We start from the raw sequence: 23,627 nt of genomic DNA on the forward strand, positions 1-23,627 counted from the left end.
TAGGTTAAACCCTCAAAGATATGTTACCATAGCTCCTATGCCTCAGAATATTCCAGACAGGGTACAGTGTCTCTCGCTCTAACGACTGATGAATCCATATAGTTCACTTTTTGGCCAATCTTCCCTATTCATTGCTTTCATATATCTCTCGTCCCAAAATCTTTCTATTTTTTTTCGGGGTGGGTACGAGTTAGTTGGTCGGAATCCTGAGAACAGTTAAGGCCTCCATTGTTTAAAAAACCGGAGATTTTCTACTAAATGTGTAGCGTTACTGTATGCATAATCACAAATATTGTAAGTTAAATCCATTTGTATACTGAAGTAAAAAAATATTTATTGCTCAGTAAAGTACCCCACTAGGTATTTTACACCTATGGTTTCCAGTAAACATAACATAGCAATAAGTGGCAATACAGTTGATACACAGCTAAGATTCTAAGACCTCTCTTTCACGTCACTGAGTACTATAGTTGTCGAATCAGTCATGCTTTAAAGTCGAGTGAAACTTAACCAGAAGCTGAACTTAGGAACAGATTTTGAGGTTTAGAAGGCAACTCTAATTTCTTCCCCTACCAAAGCAAATATCTCATCCACCCTGTAACAAATACGCAACAATGGTTCATCAGAATTTACTCTGTGCCAAAAAGAGTAGAACTACGGAATGACAATGGTGAAGATGTTAATATTTTTACCTATGAGTCTCAATGTTTACATCTGCAAGCCAAGTTGTCAAGTAAATCTGTAGAGCGAGAAGAATAGTAAAAGTTTTAGGAAAGAATGTTAGCAGAAGCATTTTCTTGTGTCGAATCAAAACTCACGCACCTGCAAAATTTCTGCGGTTGGCTGGTTGGTATCTGATACAGAGGGAATACCGATATTATTTTCTTTCACTCTGGGAAGAACTGGCTCAGATACTTCCATGGAATATAAAGAACATTTGGTGAGATGACCAATTTCCCCATGGTAAAGCTCATCTGACCAACAGTTGTTGCCAGGTTGAGGAACTTCAGAGCTTAAAGAGATCAGTTCCATTATAAGCAATCTCTGTTAATATGCAGAACAAAACATCAGAAGCTAATCTAGAGCTTAAGATATATACAGAAAGATTTAGGAAGAAAGTATATACCTTCAGCATTACTTCACGTTTGAACATCTCCACAAGCTCCTCAGCCATCTTCTCTGCAATCATATCAACATTACAAGTACCAAACGTTAGAGACGACAACATAAAAGGAGAAAAAATAAACAAGTATTCAACTTTCGTGTTATGGATCGTACCAAATGCAGAGACATTCCAAAAATTATACACAGGGACACCACCACAATCTCCAGCATCATTCGAGTCTTCTTTAGAGGCAGAGAACTGTATAAGTGACCCGTTACTCAGCTTTGTATAACATCTCAGAGATCTGCTTGCATCCACCATCTCAACAACAACAGCTACCTGATATTAAATCTACAGATTTTGTTTATAGATTCCAAAATTCACCATTTGTCTATAAATGTAGAATCATGTTGCCACACTCACCATTTCCTTGTAGGACGATAAAAGCTTGATTCGATAGGAACTCTGAACAGAGAAAGAACAGCTTCATGAATTAAAAACACAGAGAGAGAGATAAGAGATTGGTTAACAAATAATTCTGAATTGAAAATTATTATTCACCTGTTGCATAAACAGCTTCCTCAAAGCTTTCTTCTTAATATCAAACATGTCACTCAACACACCAAGCTCCATCATTGGCATATACCTATTAGTAGTACCATGGATACACAATGTAGCAAGTAGGAATCATCAATCTTTCTATTCACATCACGATGGCTTTAACTGAGTAATTTGCAAATATAAAAAAAATTAGGAAAAAAAATCCATACTTTTGGGACAAATAAGAATTGACGAGGGAAGTAGCGTGAGATCTTCCGGCAGAACAAGCGGCGATCCACAGTTGGCGAAAATTCGAAAGTTTTGACCACTGGTTCCTAAGATTACGTTGAGCAGCTGGTCTCCATAGCCTCATCGATGATGATAAACTCGCCGGAGATGAAGAAGCCAGCGATCGCGAAGAAGACGCCGGAGATGGAGAAGCAGGCGGAGGAAACTGATATATACTCATTGTGTAACTCCAAAACACTATAACGTCGCCGGAAGATGAACGGCGTAAAGACGCCGGCTGTAAGTTTCTTTAGGGCTTATGAAGAAATACACAAAAGGTTACAATTGTAATTTCTAATTTTATTAAACTGTGATTTGTTTAACTCTTAATCGTAATTAAATTTGTCTCTGTATTTAATTGTTTAGAATCTCTGAGAGAAAAATTACAGTAGATCAGATTTACCATCGGAGCTTTAGAGAGAGAGAGAGAGAGAGAAGATGTCTCACAGTCACGGGAACGCTTCGTCGGCGAACGATCCACGGCAGCCTTTGGCGGCGAAACCTTACACTCCACGGCCTGTTGCGCCGGAGGATCTTCCCGTTGACTACTCTGGATTCATTGCCGTTATCCTCGGCGTCTCCGGCGTTATGTTTAGGGTAACCTTTCATCAACTCTTCTTCTGATCGTAGAATCGTTTACTCCGGTTGTTCATCATGCTTAGGCAGATTTTAGTGAGTTAGAACGTTCGGATTAGATTGGTTAGTTCTCAGATTCATCAACAGCAAATCTGTAGCTCGTTCGATTCAGTTTTTCCCGATTTTGAACATTTGGATCGCGCTAGTAATATCTTGAATTCGATTGAATCGATTTAGCTTAGTTTCCCAATTGTGCAGATTCAAAACTGTGATTGTTCATATTATAGACTAGTGGGAGAGACAGTCACAGTGAAAGTGGAATAGAGATCAAATGTGGATTTCTCTCTTTACGTTGAACATTTGGTTCTTTTGAGTCTCTATCTAATAGATGAATGTGAGAAGAATTGGGAATTGTTGGTCCTCTATCCTCATTTTTGATTCATATGTGTCTGCAGTACAAGATCTGCTCGTGGCTTGCAATTATATTCTGTGCTCAATCTCTGGCCAACATGAGGAACTTGGAGAATGATTTGAAGCAGATCTCCATGGCTATGATGTATGTTCCATCTCCTCACTCTTTCTTTTCATTAAGTTAGAGAAGCCTAATAATGCATTGGAATATTAAGTGAATCATTGCAAACACCACTTTCTGTTAAAATTCGAAGAATGAATTCATGAGTAAATCTCTCGTTGTTTATACTCGTAATTGTTGATATACTGAACTCAGTTATTTCATGTATATAAACAGGTTTGCTATAATGGGATTGGTCACTAACTACTTAGGGCCTAATAGACCCGCCACAAAGAAATAATCATGAAGCCTAAGAGGGTAAAGAAGTACTCTGCTTTTTCATGACGTCTTTTATCGACCTTGTTTGGTTCTTCTTGTTTCCGCACCAGAGTTTGAGCAATGGAGCTAGTGTTGTTTTATTTTTGTTTTCGACACTCTCTACTCGTTTAAGTAGCAAACTAGAACCCTGATCTTCATTTGTGGGGTTTAAAGATTCTAGATCCACTTGCAAAGAAATGTGAAATCCAACTTTTTTCTTTTGATCTCCCTGATTTTGGGCCCTGTTTCTTGGATCATAATTGATAGATCAGACGAAAGATAAAAGCTGGAATTTGTTCAACCTATCGATGTTGAAATTCATACAACAGACATTAGTTATTATTGCAACGCGGACTTCCATCAATACAACCACTTCGCACACAAAGCAAACGTCTCAGTGTTTGGTTTCATTAGCTTCTTGTCTCAATCTCTTATAGTATGAAATTCATCCAAAACAAGAGCCTTGTCATATTAACTTCCTTCTCGATAATCACATCCAGAGGTAAACATTAACACTCCAAAAGTGGAGCAGAAGCTCGAAAGCTGTTACTAAGTTTAGCTTCTGGTTAAGTTTTAATGACTGATTATATAAACAATAAACAGCACTGACTTGAGAGAAGAGAGAAATCTTTAGAATCTTAGCTCTGTGAAAACAAAATTATTGCACTGGCGGTGTTACCTCGTAGGGTTTATGTTATGGGCAATCTTTCTTTACTAAGTATACAAATTGATGACTTACAAGTTACAATATTCAAGATGATGCATACAGTAATGCTACATGTCTACTACGAAATCTCCGGCCTCCCGATGATGAAGGCCTTCACTGTTCTCAGGAGCCCGACCAACTACCTTGTCCCCACCCATAAAATGAAACATTTTGGGGAGGACTGGCCAAAAAGTGAATTATATGGATCTATTAATAGTTAGAAAGAGAGACATTGTACCCTGTCTGGAATGTGCTGAGGCATTGGAGCTATGGTAACATATCTTTGTGGGTTTAACCTAACTGGACTCACGGTCCGGTCCATAGATGGGGATGATTGGTGGAAACTTGCAAAGCGATTGATCACTGCAAACCGTTCTAGATCCTGTACTTCGATCCTCAAGTCTGTTAATGTAGTTCCATTTTCTAGTCTGCAGAAAGAACCAGATGCTCATGAGACCAAGCTGAGTACCCATTTAAAACTGGAATTAATTACAAGAGATAGCTACGGTTTTTACCCTGCAAAGTCAGTCTCGAGTTTCCGTGTTCTACTAATGAAATCTTCAGCTGCTTTGGAGATGTACTGGTCACTGATTTTTTCAGTTTTTGTTCTCTCAGACAACCTACACAAGAGTGAATCGGTTCAAGGCAATTAAAAGAACCTCGAAGTCTAGACATTTTCCAATATTTCAGGGATAAACAGAAAATAGCCTTACGGGTTTGAATTGTTCGGGGGCGAAAAGCCCCCACTCCTGTCGGTAGAAGTTGAACTGCATGCATCTCCTAGTGCAACTCTAGCAGCAGTATATGCAACCAATTCATAATTTGAGCTAGCAACTAAAGATATCACCCTATCAGGAAGGGGACGAAACAGTTGCTGCATGAGCTGTGTTGTGTATATAAGCCTTCTCTTTGATCTAATTGGTGGGCCATCCTCAAGTAAAGTCACAAATTCCACCTGCGAGAAGCCATCAACGTATTCAACAACATTGTACAAAGAGACCGCTAGAAAAACATGTAATGAGGAAACTCACTTTTTCAGTAAATCGATTAGTTGCTCTTGCCCAATCAACCTCGGCCTCACTGTAAAAGAATATAGAAAGTTAGATACGGTAATGGATATGAAATTTTTAATAAATACTAATGCTCATAAGCCACACACCCGAGAGTCTTAAGCCTCTGGGGACCTTGCAAAATTTCTTTATTCCAAGATAGAAGTTCTGATGTGGCCGTTTTGCGCTTCCTTGGTTTATCATCCTTCAGAAGTTGGTCGGAAGCACCATTAGGCAATGAGGTAGATAAGAGAGTCTCCGCTCCTGGTGTGGAGGACATTTGCTGCGTATGAACAACGTAACTAGGATCCGTAGTATCTAGTTGCTTGAACGGTTGAGCAGAATGTAAACCATCAACCGAATTCTTCAAGAGAGTGAATCTCCCTGTATCATTCAAATGTTGCACCTGTCCATTCTTGAAAGCCTCATACTGACTATACCTGGATGGAGCTATTTGAGGACTTATTTGTTGATGATCTGCTCCAGCCGAGGCTGCAGGATTCTTGTTGGAGAAACTCTGAGAGACAGTTTGGCCAAAATGAAGCATATAGTTCGCTGATTCCTTGTGACTCAATCCATCCATAACTAAACCAACAGATCTTGAAGGTGATTGTGTTTCTTTCCCGCCAGGCAACACATGCAAATTATGGGCATTTGCTTGAGTAAGAGACTCTGGTGAGAACTTCGACCGAAAACTGTCGCTTGAGTTTTCCTTTCCAGAGTTCGCCATTTCATTTGATTCAGCCATGACTTTACCAACATTATTACTCGCATATGACTCAAGAATCTGACTGCTGTCTCCAGATTTCAGTTGATGAATAGCTTGTTCTACAGAGTTATTACAGGGATGCTGTTGGATATATCCCTGGACATCCCTCAAAGCGCTAGAATCATTTCCTGCACCATAGTTTCCCCTTTGCATTTGTGTAAAATGATTTTTCTGTTCCATCAGAGCAGCTGAGCTTGGATTAGAAGCAACGTTCCAGTTACCAGGTCTATCATCAATGTGCTCATTCTTTCCAGTAGAACACAAATTATTCTGCACATTAATGCCTGAACTCAAAGAATGAAACATATTTCCAACCATTTGACTATGTTGAGTCATTGGCTTCTCCAACAGGCCATCATCTGAAACTATATTTCCCTTGTCTTCCAAATGTTGAACGGTTGATCCAGTTGAATTACTGTGGACTTTGTCACTGAGTGCATTTGAAGCCTTGACACCAGAATCTTGGGCCCGATTACCAATATGAGAATCTGCATGTGGGGTAGTATTGCTGTTAGCCCATACAGATTGCTGTTTACTACCCCATTCATGTACGCCTGCATCATTGCTGGATGTTTCTGCTACAGCAGATTGCATAAGAGCACTCCAACTCCCACTTTGCAAAGAGGAGCATGGATCAAAAATGTCAGAACTACTGGAGATAAGATTTCCTGTCAAGCTCGTATCGGTGCTGTTTCCAAATGCCTCCCACAAATTGTCATCCGAACCAAACAAAATCTTTTCCTCTGTTGGATCTAATGTCGACGACTTCTGCAATGTATTGGTATTTTCAGATATTTTCACAAATGAATTTTCTGATAGACCAGAACCCTCCATCTGACCAAATTTATCCTGCCCTGACATGTTCTGGAAACTTTCAAAATTAGGCCTATTATTTGAACCTGGAACTGATAAATGGGAGAACAGATTCTCCTGGTATATGGTTCCAGGGACCATATGATTGGCCTGTACGTCACCTTGATTCAGAAATGACATTGGCTGATTAGTGAGAGAGGAACTCATGTTTGCAGAACCATGCTGTGCAGCTAACCCGTTCATCTGAACTGAAGAAAAGGCATTTTGAGGTGCATTTGTCCCACCAACGGGCATACCGTACAAGGAAGGTTCAAACTGTTGTACCATTAAGTTTGCCTGCCCGTGCTCAGGGGTAATCATGAGCCCATTGGATGAACCTTGAACAACTGGCGAGATACCGCGATGCATCCAGTTTGTATTTCCTGTCATAAGATCTGGCTGCAACCAATTATTAGACGCATCCTGAAGAGGGACACCACCAATAAAAGGATGGGACTGGTTATCACTTGAGCGACTTCCATTGCCTGCATTTGAATTCAAAGAATTGAGCTGCCTGGCCTCTAGCTGTTGCTTTTGAAGTTGTTGTTGCATTTGATATTCATGCATTTGCTTAAACATAACTTGCTGCTTTAGTAGTTGCATATCATTGAACGTCATCTGCTGCCTTGGAAAAGGCTGGAGCATGGCAGGGAGCTGAGTGTTTGATTGTTCTTGACCACCAAGAAAATCATAGTTAACCGGAGATTCTCCCATATCAAACCTCATAGGAATTTTATGAATGTCTGGAGTGAATACTCTCCCTGATAACTTATCCCTACTAGATTCTACATCCACTCCCGAAAAATTTGCCTCATTTGGCGATGCCTGCAACACAAGGTTCCCATGCATGTAACCATTTGAGGGTTGCTGGTGTTCTTGCAATACACTTCTGGAATACTCAGACCTCGTAGGCTGCTGATTGAAATACAAACCATGCTGTGAATTTGAAGGTTGCCNCGGAGATTCTCCCATATCAAACCTCATCGGAATCTTATGAATGTCTGGAGTGAATCCTCTCCCTGATAACTTATCCCTACTAGATTCTACATCCACTCCCGAAAAATTTGCCTCATTTGGCGATGCCTGCGACACAAGGTTCCCATGCATGTAACCATTTGCGGGTTGCTGGTGTTCTTGCAATCCACTTCTGGAATATTCAGACCTCATAAGCTGCTGATTGAAATACAAACCATGCTGTGAATTTGAAGGTTGCCCTCTCTCAGGATCAACTGGAATATGCAAAAAAAACTACGTTTATAAGCTAAACAACCACAGCATTATCCAGCATACTAAGCTCTAGGCTATGTATGAATGAAGTATATATGCAGAGCATGTAGAATTCCCCGTCATAAGGAGACAAAATCCATACCAGATTGTTGTGTGCTATAACTCTTGAGATTGGCAATAAGGGATGGATCTATCTGCCTCTGGTTGCTGACTAGACCATTACTAAATCCGGACCAGCTTCCATCAGCAACCTCAGGCTGGTCTTGGGATAAGCCCTCCTGTCCAAAGAAATTGTGGATCCTCTCTCCAAATTCGTTTCCAGGCATAGATTCAGCTCCGATATATTATTTTAAAGATCTGGACCTCGAAAAGAAACAAAAAAAAAAAAAAATTCAAAGTTTGTGTCTACTTTGATCTCAACTTCATATGTTCAAAATATAGCAGTTTAAACACCTTTATTCCCCGAGAATTCATGAGCTACCTCCAACTAATAAGCTCCGAATACTCAAGATTCTCCTGTTAAACAAACAAACAAACAAACAAACAAAAAAGATACTGAGCATTAAAAGTTGAAGACACAAAGTGAAACAAAAAAAAAAAAAACAGTAGATAGTATTGGTTCAGAAGAAAGCTAAAACAAATGGGCAAGGAACACTAAGCCAAAGTCTAAGCTCCAGTCAGCTTCAGAAACTATAACACGCTCAATATGCACCAAATCCAGTAAACTCAAGAGCTCAATTGCAGTCAATTCAGTGAAAATTTTCCCAATTTACACCGCTATAAACCTTCTATGGCAGGTGGAAAATTAAGCAAAATTGATTGGAAATCTCGCGAAGCAACTCGAGATCAAAATTGCTGCAATCATAATTTTCACCCCAAATCGAAGCTCTAGTTAACATAAACATTGCCAAAAACCGAGAATTCAACCTCAAACGAGAACCTTCCAGAGTTTAATCTTACCGACACGCTCCACCAATTGGAGATTAAATAAGAAAGAATAGGGTTTCAAACAATGGGAACAACAAAAACAAAAAAGAGAGAGGTCAACTTACACACTTGCGTCAAGTTAAGCCGTAGAACAGCAACGGGAAGGTGACTTCTCCGACCTCAATTTCTAAAAATAACTTAGGGTTTTCTGAATCCAAGAATTAACGAAACCAGAGAGAGAGAGATAAAGTGATGGAAAGGGCTCAGTGAGCAAAACAGAGGTTCGGGTTCGGGTTCGAGAGGCTCGGGTCCAAAGCAGATGGTTCGGGTGTATTGGAACTCTCTTTTACAGACAGAAGATATACCATTATAACCCAACTACATGTCAACACGACATCGTATTTATTTCTACGTAATTAAATCATCAATCATTTTTTTTCTTTTTCTTAACACTTTATTTTCATTCATTGATTAGAATCTTAGACAAGAGTTGATACATTAGAATTTACACCAACACTAAGCAAATCAAAATACACATCCACAAATTCATAACCTATCAATAAAAAGAATGATAGAGAAGCGCCTTTCCACGATGCTTTTAACGAAGCCTTACTCGCCAACAGATTATTAAACATGTTTCTTTCCCTCTCTAGAATCAATCCCAAAATTATGAGATCGTCGTTCTTGGCTATCTTCTCATAGAAGAAATTCCATAGTTGTCTTATATCACTGGTGATCCTCAAAATCTTCTCTTGTATTATTTCTTCGAGTCTCCATAGAATAGTTATGCCTGGATCCCACAATCGCCAATCAATATGCCATAACACTCTGTGGACTTTATACTCAATCCCTTCTAGAGATGGGGATTGTGGAAATCGGTCATCATAAAAAATCAAGAGATTTTTCACGAAGAGAACAAGCTCGTCGTGTGTTAATCCAGGAGACGAATACATTTTAACGAACCATGAATGAAGAGCCTTGCAACACGGAGGAATATATTGGAAACGAAAGTGCTTCCAAATCGAAATTACATAAACAATTTGCTTGAGATAACACCAGTTAATACCCCTTGCTTCCCGATTTGGCGGCGATTCTTCATGAAACTGAGAATCGAGTGTGAACACAAACACAAGCGTTGCCAACATCCAGAAGAAGGAGATTGATCGGAAAGAATTCCGATATAATTGGCTGTCTCCCATGGCAAATATTAAAAACAGGAGAAAAACAAATTAAAAACTAAGAGAACCACCGGCAAATGTCGGCGGCCCGTAAAAGCCGATGAAAAAAAATGGTTATGTAGATCGCCTTCTGTGTCGCAGAGAGAGACGAGAGAGAAAGGTGTCTTTCTTTTCTTTTTATGTCTATCCTTTTTTAGATAACTATGGATTAACATTTCTTTTTATTTTTATTTTTTTTTCCCTGTCAGCGTTAATGCATTATTAGTTTAGTTACATATCCATAACGTTTTATTAGTGAGACTTTTCCTGAGTGATAGAGAAGTTACTAATGTTTAAATTTTTATCTCAAAATAAGGAAGCTTCAAATCATTTATAGAATTCGAAGGGGGAAAGAGAAAAACTCTCATCATCTCTTCTTCTTTGGGAAAAAAAAAATAATGTTTCTTCTCGAACAAGTCATGGTTGCTAAAGAAACAAGCAAATACCACTCAAACTAGAACTTTTTATGTTCAATGTTGATATGATCAGTTGATCACAGACAGGATGGCTGAGGAGCTTCTTCTGCTTGTAGTTAAGTTTAAAGCATGAAGTACTCAGTAACTTGAGAGAGAGGTCTTAGTTGTGTAAACAAAATTCCCACGTATTGCTGCTATGTTGTTTTGTTTACTGGAAAACCATAGATGTTATAACCTTGTGGGGTTACTTTACTGAGGAATATTTCTTTACTAAAGTATACAAATGGATTTAACTTTACAAATTGGTAGTATGATCTTTTAACGGTATATATGTAAGGTTCATTCATGTAGGACTTTTTCTGAAGAAACACACACACACTGACACACACATACTCCATCTAGGTATACTTAATTTGAAATGTACACATACCATATTTACTTATTCGGGTGGTTCTGACTGAATCCTTTAGCACAAAACCTTAAAGTCGAAAACCTTGTACCAAACCGAACTAAACAATGTATTGTCAATGCCTATGATCCCTCATACAAATTAGATATGGCATTTAGCTTGTTTTCCTCGGACGTGTTACTTACTTGATCCCACCTCATCGGACAGAAAATGTTTAATCATAATAGTTACAGTTTTTTATTTACAATAGTGACATTTATTTATTTTTTGATAAATAAAAAATCAAATCAAATGCATAAAAGGTAATACAAGAATATGACTTTGATGTCATATAGTTTCTGAAAGTTCTTTAAACTTCAAAGCAATAGTGACATTTCTTCGTCCATAAATATATGTTCCTCTCTAGTGGTGACTTGTGTCAAACTGTCCATCACTCGTGCCACCTAACCATCTTAATTATACTCAAATTGTAAACTCACCGAGAGAGTCTTTGAGTAATTTTGTCACACTTTTCGTTAAAAATATAAATGAGTACATTAGTTATCAGGATATCAAATCCTGACTATAATCCACAAACGTGGCCTTGTATCAACCAAATTTTTTAAAAAAAAAAACGTACGTGGCCCTGGTAATTTACTCTATAAAAGATAAATTAACATTTAGCACATTTAGCCACTACATATATATGATGTACGTAGTTAGTTATCATCAGAACCTCGATCCCGCTTCGAGAAAAAAACAACAGCACATAATTAAAGACACTAACAAATAAACATATCATATAATAAAGAGAGAATTCTGAAAGAAGTGTATCTTACAAAAAAAATTGTCTTCTATCGACCATAACATCTCATGTCATCCAACATTCTCAACCACATATCTTACCTACCATTCACAAATATTCTAGCTACCACCATTGAATGAAAATAATGTCCGGAGTTTCGAATAATAATTATGTATATCACTTTTTTGTTTGTTTAAATTGTTAAGGTGTTTAAATCTCTAATTTGGTTATAACATTGTGGTTAGGAGCTTCGCATTTTAGGGATCTTCACAGTACATACATACCCATTAAGCCAACACATTCATGTCAAAAAATTAAAAACGTATACATAGATGGTATTTTTTTAATATTAACTATAGGATTTTGTCATGTCACGTGTAAGCTCGGACTAGATGCAAAAAACGTCAAGGTGCCAATTTCATGAATTGTAGCTTTGGATGCCGGATTGTTCACTTGTCCTATAAACCAACACACGGAAAGAAAATAAGTATTTAGGACAATAATTTAATATTATGCTGTATCAAACAAATCTATTTTCATCTAATCCCCATAAATGAAAACAAATCAGTTAAGAATAGAAAAATTATTTACCAGGGTTACAATGATATTAAGACTGTATACTATTTTTTTTAAAAAAATTGAAATCAAACAGAAACTTAAGAAATATTTTAGTTAATCAACACCAATTAAAAACGTATTAGATGTTCCATATTAGAAATCTGAATAGTACCAGCGAATTTGGTTGTGCGGGACAAATGATTTGATAGTGCGGCACGGTTGAATTATGGTACGTGTGGGACAAATGTATTTGCAGACAAGTACGCTTAATGCAAAATAAGCGGTACAAAATAATGTTTGATTGATAAAAAACTATTTGCAGAACAGATTTGGTATTATTTTATTAATAAATAGTATATTTTTATATTATAAATAAATATTAAAAACAAATTTATCATATGAATATATTTATAAATGTAATTTTTTCTTTATTGGTAGTGAAATAGTATTTTCATTTATTATTTATAAACTTTAAAATTCAAAATTTATTTTGAATCAATCGTGTAAATTTTTGTTCATTAAAATAATAAAATTAGTGAAAAGATACATTTAAAAAGTAAATGATTAATGAATGATTTTAACAATTTAAATTAAAAAAATATCTTTAACATAGAGACACTTGTTAAAATAGAGACATTTGTTAAAATAGAGACATCTGTTAAAGAAAACATGTTTAACATAGAGACATCTGTTGCTTTAAAAATCATTTTACTATTTTCAAAAACAGGCATGGATTTGATTTAAAGATAAAATTGTAACCCAACTTTTTATATATAAAATTTAATTCTTATGAGAAAAAAAACAAGATTACAAGAGAAAACACCCCTCTCTATAAAAAGCTTTCTTTGTTAATCCTCATTTTTCACTTACCATTCAAAGCCAAACACTATGACGACTCTCTTCCTGACGGTAGTCCTTGCCACTGTCCTCTTCTGCCTCCTCTTCCTTTTCTCTCGCCGCCGCAACCCCCGCCTCCCACCAGGCCCAAATCCATGGCCTATCATCGGCAACCTCCCTCACATGGGGCCCAAGCCCCATCAAACTCTAGCCGCCATGGTAACCACTTACGGTCCGATACTCCACCTCCGATTAGGTTTCGTAGACGTCGTAGTCGCCGCCTCTAAATCCGTGGCCGAGCAGTTCTTGAAAATCCACGACGCCAACTTCGCTAGCAGGCCACCTAACTCAGGAGCCAAACACATGGCCTACAACTACCAAGATCTTGTCTTTGCGCCTTACGGACAACGATGGCGTATGTTGAGAAAAATTAGTTCTGTTCATCTTTTTTCGGCTAAAGCTCTCGAAGACTTCAAACATGTTCGACAGGTAAAAACTACTGTAAACGTTATTCTCATTTTCTAACCGCTATAGCTTACCTGTAAATTTTTGATCATGTCATTTCTATGTTTTTGATTTTCTATATATATACTATAACTATGGCACTAATCAACTGAGAGAAGAATTACTAATGGTGGAGAGATTAGTGAATCCATTGGTTTATAGTTTCCTAGTTATTTTTTATTTTTTTGAATTGATTCCTAGTTAAATTATTAGGTTCTAACTTCTAATTGTTATATGACTTTTAGATTATTTTCATTATTCTTCCGTAATGGTTATGTTGGAAAACAGAGTAAAATTTGAGTTTTACAGGAAGAGGTTGCAACAATGACGCGGGAGCTAGCGCAAGTAGGCACGAAAGCCGTGAATTTAGGCCAGTTGGTGAACATGTGTGTAGTCAACGCACTTAGTCGAGAGATGATCGGACGGCGACTATTCGGCGCCGACGCCGATCACAAAGCCGAAGAGTTTCGATCAATGGTGACGGAGATGATGGCTCTAGCCGGAGTGTTGAACATCGGAGATTTCGTGCCGTCACTCGACTGGTTAGATTTACAAGGCGTAGCTGGTAAAATGAAACGATTACACAAGAGATTCGACGCTTTTCTATCGTCGATTCTAGAAGAGCACGAGATGAACGGTCAAGATCAAAAGCATACAGATATGCTTAGCACTTTAATCTCTCTCAAAGGAACTGCTTTTGACGGTGATGGTGGAAGCTTAACGGATACTGAGATTAAAGCATTGCTATTGGTTCGTAATCGTATCTTAATAACAATTATTAATTTCTTAAGATCTTTTTATAAGTAAAAAAATATTGATTTTGGTTTTGTTTTGCTATTATTACAGAACATGTTTGCAGCTGGAACTGACACGTCAGCAAGTACGGTTGACTGGGCTATAGCTGAACTTATCCGTCACCCGGATATAATGACCAAAGCCCAACAAGAACTCGATTCCGTAGTGGGCCGTGACAGGCTCGTTAGCGAGTCAGACATTTCTCAGCTTCCCTACCTTCAGGTAACGGTTCATTCTAAACCGGGAATTTGGAATTATTTTTTGGTTTACAAGCAAAATGTTCTGGTTTTAAACAGGCGGTTATCAAAGAGAATTTTAGGCTTCATCCACCAACGCCACTCTCGTTACCACACATCGCAGCAGAGAGCTGTGAGATCAACGGTTACCATATCCCGAAAGGATCGACTCTGTTAACCAACATATGGGCCATAGCCCGTGACCCTGATCAATGGTCCGACCCGTTATCGTTCAAACCCGAGAGATTTTTACCCGGTGGTGAAAAAGCTGGTGTTGATGTGAAAGGAAGCGATTTCGAGCTTATACCGTTCGGAGCCGGGAGAAGAATCTGCGCTGGTTTAAGTTTAGGGTTACGCACGATTCAGATGCTAACGGCAACATTGGTTCACGGATTTGAATGGGAGTTGGCTGGAGGAGTTACGCCGGAGAAGCTGAATATGGAAGAGAAGTATGGGCTTACTCTGCAAAGAGCTGTTCCTTTGGTGGTGCATCCTAAGCCAAGGTTGGCTCCGAATGTTTATGGACTAGGGTCGGGTTAAAAAAATCTAAGTTTGCTTCTCGCACACAAGACATAGGGCTTGCGCGAAGTTAAAAAGTTTTAAATTGCGTAATTTGATCCGGAGTAAGCTTAATGTATGAAAGTGTAACGCCAAATCAAGTAATCAAATACTGCGAATGTAACTACTATAATGTACTTTAAATTTAACAGTAATTGTGTGTTTTTTTCTTCACATTGGAGCAAAATAAAACACTTTTTTTTTTTTACAGTACCACAGTTGTATTAAAATATTTTCCTTACAATACCACATGCATTTAAAATTCTAGATATTTTTGGCCAACAAAATCAGAATTTTTCCATTATTTCATATATAGGTGGAACTCTGCATTCCTGCAACTCTGCATTCCTGCAACACATGTTACATTATACAATCACTTGGCGTTTTCCAATAAGTTATAAATAGTAAAATCTTTGTAGACAATAGAAAATTACTAATAGTAATTTTTTGTACCATCCGAATAACCTGTTTACATCTTGAATTACTTTCTTACTCTTTTTTTTATATCAATTTGTTGTACTTCAATCCTAATTACTTCTAACTCTTTATAAGCATCAAAAGGTTTGTTTTAATTTTAAATTTTCAAAAAGGTGTACTTACAAGTTCGGGTGTGTTCACACAGAGAGCTACGATAATGGGAAAAGCTGACTCAAGAAGGGGCTATAGAAGAAACAAGAGTCACGGAACAAGTAGTCACTCTCAATCTCCAGTACTGCTTGGCATCGCACTCTCTCTCTCTCTCTCTCTTTTCTCTTCGTTTCTTTGTGCAACGTATCTCTTTCTTCTTCTCCTCCAAAATTATCACAAGATCTCTCTCTCTCTCCCTCTCAACAAGCCTAACAGTGACATTTGTATATCTGGACTCCATCCATGGCTGCTCTGGTTCTCTATCTCCTCACTCTCCTCATGGCTGGTCATTCTAGTAAGAACACTCACTCTTCCCTCTTATCCCTTAAAGTGTTTATTTTTATGGAACGCAGTTTCAATCTAAGCCTTTAGGTTCTTGCGCCTTACCATTACTCTCCTCTGTTTTTTTTTGGTACTTTGATAGGTGCCTCATGGTGTGTGTGCAAAACAGGGCTTAGTGACTCAGTGCTACAAAGGACGTTAGACTATGCCTGTGGGAATGGAGCTGACTGTAACCCAACTCACCCAAAAGGGTCTTGCTTCAATCCTGACAATGTTAGAGCTCATTGTAACTATGCTGTTAATAGCTTCTTTCAAAAGAAAGGTCAAGCTTCTGAATCTTGTAACTTCACCGGTACTGCTACTCTTACCACCACTGATCCCAGTAAGTTCCTCAGATCCAAGGTCTTTTGGTAACTAGGCTTACAAGAAATGGTATTAAAGATTAGAGTATACTAGAGATTCAAGTAGAGACTAGCTTTTGAGATCTTTTTGGCATTCTTTTCTTTAATGTGTGAACTTTTTTGTCACAGGCTATACAGGATGTGCATTCCCTTCAAGTGCTAGGTACGGCTCTTTGCTTTCAACACATTTACTCTCTTAATGGCTTTATCTAGAAATTGAAGGAGAGCCAAACAAAAAGATACTATCATCTGTATTTAATAATCTACACTTTAATTTAATGGTGGATTAACTGTATTTACTATACTTTAATTGTGGATTAACTAACTTCTAATGCCTATTTGTGGGAAAGAAAAAAAGTGGACAAAAAGCTTGATTTGGGTCAAAAGTGCACTTTGTTATTTTATTTTTTTTACTAAACTTCTGATCACATATCCAAAAGTTCAATTGCCTTCTTTCCCCTTCTTTGGGATTATAAAGTTTGAACCTATGATTAGTCGTTAGTGTATTTGACATGGTTTTATTTTGTTGCTTTAATCTGCTTTGGTCTACACTTTTCTAAAAGAATCCAGACACCTTTTTGTGTTACCACATTAATGATGAATAAAAAATCTTATACTTGATTTTATTTGGAAAATAAATAAATATTAAGTATTAACTATAAACGGAAACAAAACAATCAAGGCCTAATTAAGATAAAAAATATTGGATTAGGGTTGATTATGAGTATGAGAGTATAACTGTTTATTTTACAGTGGTTCGAGTGGAAGCAGCAGCAGCAGCACTGTGACGCCAGGCAAAAACAGTCCAAAAGGAAGCAGCAGCAGCAGCAGCATCAACACATTTCCCGGTGGAAATTCAAACAGTCCATACACTGGCACACCAACTACCGGATTATTAGGAGGCAATGTCACTGATGCTACAGAAACCGGTTTTAACCCGGATTACTCAACCGAAAGCTCCGGTTTCACGCTCCGTAACTCCTACAGCCTTCTCTTTACCAGCTTGTGGTCTGTCTTGATGATGCTCTGAAGAAGAATCGCTGTCCTTTCTTCTTTGCAGCCAATGTTATCTATGTTATTGTTTTGTTGTATTAGAGAGAGTCTTTATATTCCGGATTTCGGTTCGGTTTTTATTTTCCGGTTTAAGAAAACGGTTCTTAATGTAAAACCAAATCTACTATAGATGGTTTGGTATGAATTCTTTATCTTTTTAAAACGGTTTAAAGTTATGGTTTCGTTCGGATAGGGACAGAGAAGTTAGAACTTAACTAATAGTAAAACACATTGATTAGATTTCCATTTTTGTGATCCGAATTCAACGCTGTGATTAAAAGCATCTCAAATGTGGTTTTGGTTTGGTTATGAAAACACTCTGGTTGAATTAGCGTGTTCCCTCAGCAGAACATAAACATTAAATTGATGATGACTTTGTTAATAAAACCGCTTCTTCTTTTACTTCAAGACTATCAATCTTTTTCCCTTTTTCTTTTTTTCTCTAATAAATTTATAAAAACAACTCTATTGGAAGATCTTTACGAAAACGAAGAAACTATGGTGAATCTAATTGTAAGATCCTCACGCTCCTTTCACTAAATAACGATTTCAAGATTCATGTTTTTATATTTTGATTATCGGGTGTGTTTTGTGGCCTGCTTATTGGCTTTCTTTAGTTTGATCGAGTCTCTATGATTTTGAGTTGTGAAAACCTTAAAGAGTATCTGATTAATCTTGATTTTTTTTTGTGTTGATCAACACTGGGATTAATCTTGATTTATCATCTAAAATACAATTGTTTTTTTTTTTCTTGTTCAAGAAGTGCTTAGAATATTTTACAACTGTTTGATTGGCTCATCATCAAATACTACAAGATTCTAGGGATGCTGTTAGATTGAACCCATCGTCTTTATTATGATGTTCTTTTTGAAAATTCCACAGATTCAGAAAAAAATGTTAAGCATGATCATGCATCGTACTTCATTATAAGTCAGGATTTACATCAAATTTGTGATTTATTAAAATTTCTTCTGATTTTTATTTGATGTTTTTTTTTTTTGTGTGTTACATATAGGAGGAGCCTTGTCAAGTATGTGGGGATGTTGGCGTTAAGGATTACATTATGACTTGTTTCAGTTGCAGAAAAGTCAGAGAGCATATGTATGACTCCTTTGTATATTCCTGTTAAGCACTCTTTTACATGATTATTGTGATTATCATTCGATCTTTCTGTTCTGTATCTCTCTGCAGCTACTGCGCAAGAGTCTGTTTGCGATCTGTCCCCCACATTTGGCTATGTGAAGTGTGCAGATCCCCAGCTCGCCTTTTACAAATATCAGATCTTAAAGACAACTCATCTAGTAACGTTAAGGAAGAAATTTCTACACCGGTTCTTCAACGTAGTACTTCAGATGGGGACTCTATAATTCATCAGCCTCTTCATGGACTCATGTTGCTGTCACATTCATGTCCTGATAAAGGTGATTTATAGTTTATGTTTAGTCCTTCAACTTATCTACACGAGGTGCCTAATTTTTTTTTCTATGGTAGCTTCTTTTGTGACCACTGTTACATCTCCAACCAAGAAACATCGACCACAAGTTTTGGCTTTACCTTCTCCAAAAAAAAAACGTAGGACGCTTCGGCTTGCAGGTGAGAACCATGATTTGTTTATTTGATTCAATGTCTGTTAAAAAAAAAAAGAGATAATGATATTGTGCTGGTGTGTTTATAATGTGATTTCTTTGGTTTCTTTTTGTATAAGGAGATATTGGAGAAACTAAACGTCAAAGACCTCAAAGCCCACATCCTTGTGTATTTCATCGAATTGATTAAGACATTTTTCTCCTGAGCTTGTTTGCTGTAGTTGCTTAAGTGAGTGCATCTGTAACTAAGTTTTTTTGGGTTTTATTTTTCTTGGATCTCAAGTTACTTACAATTAAGATAGGTAAGATTGGACTTTACTGACATGTGACTTGATCACATTGACATTCCTCATTCTTACTTTATATCTTGTTAATTAATAAACTCACTGTTTTGATTTCATCATATTTTATATGTTTAATCCTGAAAATTTGTGTTTGGTTTTAGCATTTACTTTTTCCACATTTAAATTTCGCGGATTTTAATATTATTTTAAATGATAAAACTAAACTGAATTTTAGATTATCCCGCGGTTTTCATAAGTGACCGTTAGAATTATTATTTCATATTATTGTTATAAACACAAAATATATGTCAAATTTTATTTTGTTAACCATTAGTTATATTTCTCAAATTCCAAAAAATAAATAAAACTTATCATCATTTACCAAATTTTTAAAATATATAGTTACTTAAATTTTTAAAGTTTGTGTCAAATTGTCGATTATTTTATTTTGTTATTGTTTCAATTTATAATGAAACCTTTTCTTTTGTAACATTAACAAGGTTTTCCATTAAAAAAAAAAGAGAAAATACTTCTTTATTTATTTAAACTTTTTGAATATTGTCATTTCTTTTTTTATGAGCTTAATTACATCTTTGTCTTTAGCTTCTGCAAGCACATTATTACCATTTGAGTAAATATGGTGGCACTTTACCTTCATTTTTTTAGATTGTTTAGTTTCATTTTCAAAATATCTTAAATCATTAATTAATTCTATTAATTAAAAATTTGATATACATACAGTAAAACCTCTATTAATTAATACTCTATAAATTAATAAACACTATAAATTAATAAATTTTGCTGGTCCCAAGTCGGGCCAGTGTAAAAAGTAACAAAATTCGATAAGATAATAAGATAATAATTTTTTTAAAATCCCCATGTAAAATATGGTCCCAATAATATTATAAATTAATAATCATGTAAATTTACATATATATATATATATATAAAGTAATATAATAACATATCTTTCTCCTAAAGGTCATTTATATAGAAAAATTATAATGTTGTATTTTCAAACTATAACTATATCTCTAAAAGTGGAAGTGTTGAAACAATCAATTCTGAGACCTATTTATTAAAAGTGGAAGCAATTTATTATAATATTGAAGAACATGAAAAGTTCCAAGGGTTCTACAAAATATTACTAACAGAACATAAACTAGCTTAAGAATGCAAATAAAAGAACAAATCCAACTGGGAGAGAGTCGTCACTATTGCTTTGGCAAAGGAGTCCTCAATTCCTGGTAATTGTGTAGACTTCCGGTGAAATCAGTGAACAAACCATCAACACCTATCTTATTGAGCCAATAATCATACTCTTGATATGCGTCTTGATTAAAATCTAAATGCAGAAACTGGTTCTCATTACGGTATGTGTATGGATGTACCTAGCAAAAACATTATTCAACGTGAAGTTTAATGCAAGATGATAGCCAGAGACAGAACTTTAAGTTCTACACACATACATACCTGAAGATTACGCGAATGTGCTCTTGCAACTAAATCTGTTGGCGTCATGAGACGGTTGTTGTTCACAGGCACAATTGTGTCTTTCCATGGACCAATCCCAACTACATACGGTTTAATGTAATCTAAATATGCGTCTGATGTAATCTCCGCGTATGTCTGCATTCACATTCATTTATCTTATTATAAAGCCATTCTGATTGATTTGAAAACAAAATTAGGAGGAAGAAAGTAAATATGTAAAAGACCTTATTGGTGTCTTCTGTTAGAATGGTGACATCGTCGATCAAGAACAATTTTGGTGAGTCAATCATGCTTGAAATGTAAACAAGCGAAGTTGCAGCAAAAGACTGAATAAATATTGGCTGCTTTAACCAATCTTCAGACATATATGAGCCTTTGTATCCATATTTCTTCAATGTTTCCACAAATTTATCCTCAATTTTTTTACCATCCGCCCATTTCACCTGCATACGTTTCCAAAAACCATATAACGACTTCTCCATTTAGTGACTAAAAGTTGAAGGCTAAGATTATGGTTTGCTTACTTGCTGATTCATGAAAACCGGATTTTTGATCTCTGGATATATCCCAACTACTCTAGGTGCATCCAGTGCTATCGAAATATACTCGTCGAAGGTAATAATCGGAAATTTACCTGAGATACCAAATAACTCGTTTAGAATTCATTGTGCAACAGTACATCTCAAAATGTGTAACACCAGAAAAGATTTTACCATTGTACTGTTGATCCCTGAAAGGATACCTCTGCTTTGCACCAAGTGTTTTCAGTTCTTTGAGAGTAAAATCAACTGTTATTGGGCATTTTCAGTCTCATCGTTAAAATTTGAAATAAATAAGTAAATAACCCTGAAAAAATGTATTATTACTAAAGAGATGTTACCAGTGAAGAAGCCGGTCATGTTCATTCCTTGGACTTCATAAGTTCTCTTACGGTCAGCAAACTCCTTATGGTCTGCAACATCGGTTGTATCATCGAGATTAACATCGTGATGACATATCAGAACACCGTCTTTTGTTGATAAAATATCTGTTTCTATGAAATCTGCACCCTCTGCAATCAAAAAACAACCTTCTGAAACCGGGACAAAAGTAGTGTAAAGGTAGAAACTTTTGTATAGAGATCCAGTACCATATATGCAGGAGCAGTTTCTTCAGGGAACTCTCCGTTTGATCCTCTGTGTGCAAGGTTATAAGGACGAGAAGTCTGAAGCGGTTTCTTGGTTGCATGTTTTGCTTCACTTGGGAGACGATACAATGTCCTCGAGGCACAATCAGCAACCAACAATGACAGTAAAAGCAACGGTAGAAGATCTGCAAAATTGCTTAAACGAAGAATCAAAATTAGAAATCTTTAGACATATAAACAATCCAAGTTTAGCTAGAAACATCCCAAGAACTCTATCATGTTGGAGATTTGACACTTACAGTTGAAGCCCATGACTCAATAGAACTGGAAATTCCTTCAACTACCAAACCTGCATGCATCGAAACATTATATAGATAGACCAGCTTATCTCAAGGTGTAAAAGATTTTGCCAAAAAATCGCAACAACCCAATCAGCATAAGTAGGAATATTCCACTGAGATATCAAATAAAAGGTAAGTAAACTCTTGTTTTCGATTGCAGCATATATCCTTGTTTGAAAGAATACTTTATTCTTAGAGTTTTAGAGTAAGTGGAGATCATACATAAGACAGATATGAAAACATAATTCGGTGATAAAAAGATGCAGACCATTAAGGTAAGTTGAGAACAATGCAATGAAGTTGCAGTTTGTAATGTAAAGAAAGCATCTCTGTTCTCACTTTCTGATCCTTTGTTAACTACGTATGTGCCTGCTTGGATCCTATCGCTTGTCAGATCATGACAAGCCAAATTTGTAAAAACCTCTATGGTTGAATGATAATATTGCAATTCCGAAGTTGTTTGTATTAGATGGAAAAATAAACTCTTTTAGCATCATATATTATAGAATCCGAGACAGAGAAAACACAAGACACAAATCTTGAATCTTATCACATAGATGAATTCAGAGTACACCAATTCTAGAGTAGAAATATAAAGAGCTGAGACAAAGTGATAAACTAAGAGAGAGAGAGAGAGAGAAGCTCCTCTCCATTCTTCTCAAATTCCTCCCATGAGTTCACCATAGTTACGCATCAGGAAGACTCCTCCTGCAAACATACCAAGTGCTCTCAAAAGTTTCTGCATCCAAACAAAAAAAAAAATTCCTATGAGGATTCTGATCCAAACATGAACTTGTGAGATTAATAAACCCTAAATCTCTTACCCAAATTCTGATTTCTTATAAAAGACACAGAGATATAAAGATTAGCTCACAACAACTAATTTGGCATCTCGAAACATACAAAAGAATCAAACTTTTACTCTCAATTGAATCAATTCGGAAACCCTAAACCGACATTCAAAGGAAATCGACTGCGATGCTCAATCGAAACCTAAAAGAAGACAAGGTAAAAGGTAAGATAAGTTGATTACCATGTTAACAGCCCATTTTTGTTCGTCGTGAACCTCAGAGTGCCAGAAAGCTTTAAGCTTGTCGAATGATACAACATTGTTCGCCATTGTTGCTGCTACCCCAAAAAAAAAAAAAAAATCGAAACTTGTTTGATCTCGTCTGGGTTCTCTCGGAGACAAAAGCTAGGGCTTTTAATAAACGGGATCGGGAAATTTTTTTAGTCGGTCACTTCCAATTC

At 36.5% G+C, this 23,627-nt stretch overlaps 9 protein-coding genes across 11 annotated transcripts in view; 5 read left to right on the forward strand and 4 right to left on the reverse strand.

The window, feature by feature from the left end:
- Window positions 1–388, forward strand: part of LOC104768999 — a gene marked incomplete in the record, with an annotated part of 16,254 nt that extends 15,866 nt beyond the window's left edge. The window contains 1 exon segment of the mRNA XM_010493112.2: window positions 1–388. Coding sequence (XP_010491414.1) covers window positions 1–82 — 82 coding nt within the window.
- Window positions 402–2,187, reverse strand: LOC104768998. Its single transcript, XM_010493110.2, has 8 exons — window positions 1,876–2,187; window positions 1,667–1,751; window positions 1,529–1,570; window positions 1,279–1,444; window positions 1,127–1,179; window positions 823–1,044; window positions 693–739; window positions 402–595 (listed from the first exon to the last, which is right to left on the reverse strand). Exons 1-8 carry the CDS (start codon window positions 2,112–2,114, stop codon window positions 544–546), a joined length of 906 nt encoding a protein of 301 aa, XP_010491412.1. The 5' UTR covers window positions 2,115–2,187; the 3' UTR covers window positions 402–543.
- On the forward strand, window positions 2,301–3,598 carry LOC104769001 (protein Asterix). Its single transcript, XM_010493116.2, has 3 exons — window positions 2,301–2,530; window positions 2,965–3,065; window positions 3,258–3,598. The coding sequence occupies exons 1-3, from the start codon at window positions 2,372–2,374 to the stop codon at window positions 3,319–3,321; spliced, it is 324 nt and encodes a 107-aa protein (XP_010491418.1). The 5' UTR covers window positions 2,301–2,371; the 3' UTR covers window positions 3,322–3,598.
- LOC104769002 lies at window positions 3,979–9,133 on the reverse strand. Of its 3 annotated transcripts, none has more exons than XM_019242441.1 (9): window positions 8,994–9,133; window positions 8,395–8,457; window positions 8,084–8,298; window positions 7,877–7,943; window positions 5,204–7,618; window positions 5,076–5,124; window positions 4,758–4,999; window positions 4,560–4,664; window positions 3,979–4,472 (listed from the first exon to the last, which is right to left on the reverse strand). In XM_019242441.1, the coding sequence occupies exons 3-9, from the start codon at window positions 8,265–8,267 to the stop codon at window positions 4,262–4,264; spliced, it is 3,273 nt and encodes a 1,090-aa protein (XP_019097986.1). In that variant the 5' UTR covers window positions 8,268–8,298; window positions 8,395–8,457; window positions 8,994–9,133; the 3' UTR covers window positions 3,979–4,261. The 3 variants fall into 3 exon arrangements, with proteins under 3 accessions (XP_019097986.1, XP_019097985.1, XP_010491420.1); XM_019242440.1 differs by having other exon boundaries at window positions 5,204–7,469; window positions 7,728–7,943; window positions 8,996–9,132; XM_010493118.2 differs by having other exon boundaries at window positions 5,204–7,646; window positions 7,905–7,943; window positions 8,994–9,132.
- On the forward strand, window positions 13,034–15,356 carry LOC104769003 (flavonoid 3'-monooxygenase-like). Its single transcript, XM_010493119.2, has 4 exons — window positions 13,034–13,578; window positions 13,903–14,343; window positions 14,440–14,610; window positions 14,685–15,356. Exons 1-4 carry the CDS (start codon window positions 13,141–13,143, stop codon window positions 15,162–15,164), a joined length of 1,530 nt encoding a protein of 509 aa, XP_010491421.1. The 5' UTR covers window positions 13,034–13,140; the 3' UTR covers window positions 15,165–15,356.
- On the forward strand, window positions 15,765–17,735 carry LOC104769005 (PLASMODESMATA CALLOSE-BINDING PROTEIN 2-like). The gene is made up of 4 exons (XM_010493120.2): window positions 15,765–16,104; window positions 16,234–16,473; window positions 16,622–16,655; window positions 17,246–17,735. The coding sequence occupies exons 1-4, from the start codon at window positions 16,053–16,055 to the stop codon at window positions 17,520–17,522; spliced, it is 603 nt and encodes a 200-aa protein (XP_010491422.1). The 5' UTR covers window positions 15,765–16,052; the 3' UTR covers window positions 17,523–17,735.
- On the forward strand, window positions 17,992–19,425 carry LOC104772160. The gene is made up of 5 exons (XM_010496804.2): window positions 17,992–18,058; window positions 18,561–18,646; window positions 18,737–18,966; window positions 19,037–19,138; window positions 19,254–19,425. The coding sequence occupies exons 1-5, from the start codon at window positions 18,044–18,046 to the stop codon at window positions 19,319–19,321; spliced, it is 501 nt and encodes a 166-aa protein (XP_010495106.2). The 5' UTR covers window positions 17,992–18,043; the 3' UTR covers window positions 19,322–19,425.
- Window positions 20,538–22,772, reverse strand: LOC104769006 (glycerophosphodiester phosphodiesterase GDPD6-like). Its single transcript, XM_010493121.2, has 8 exons — window positions 22,335–22,772; window positions 22,039–22,220; window positions 21,790–21,973; window positions 21,623–21,697; window positions 21,434–21,543; window positions 21,134–21,352; window positions 20,889–21,044; window positions 20,538–20,806 (listed from the first exon to the last, which is right to left on the reverse strand). The coding sequence occupies exons 1-8, from the start codon at window positions 22,345–22,347 to the stop codon at window positions 20,630–20,632; spliced, it is 1,116 nt and encodes a 371-aa protein (XP_010491423.1). The 5' UTR covers window positions 22,348–22,772; the 3' UTR covers window positions 20,538–20,629.
- On the reverse strand, window positions 22,894–23,610 carry LOC104769007 (mitochondrial import receptor subunit TOM5 homolog). The gene is made up of 2 exons (XM_019242066.1): window positions 23,410–23,610; window positions 22,894–23,115 (listed from the first exon to the last, which is right to left on the reverse strand). The coding sequence occupies exons 1-2, from the start codon at window positions 23,494–23,496 to the stop codon at window positions 23,035–23,037; spliced, it is 168 nt and encodes a 55-aa protein (XP_019097611.1). The 5' UTR covers window positions 23,497–23,610; the 3' UTR covers window positions 22,894–23,034.

Source organism: Camelina sativa, chromosome 20 (assembly GCF_000633955.1).
Source record: "Camelina sativa cultivar DH55 chromosome 20, Cs, whole genome shotgun sequence".
Taxonomy (NCBI): Eukaryota; Viridiplantae; Streptophyta; class Magnoliopsida; order Brassicales; family Brassicaceae; genus Camelina; species Camelina sativa.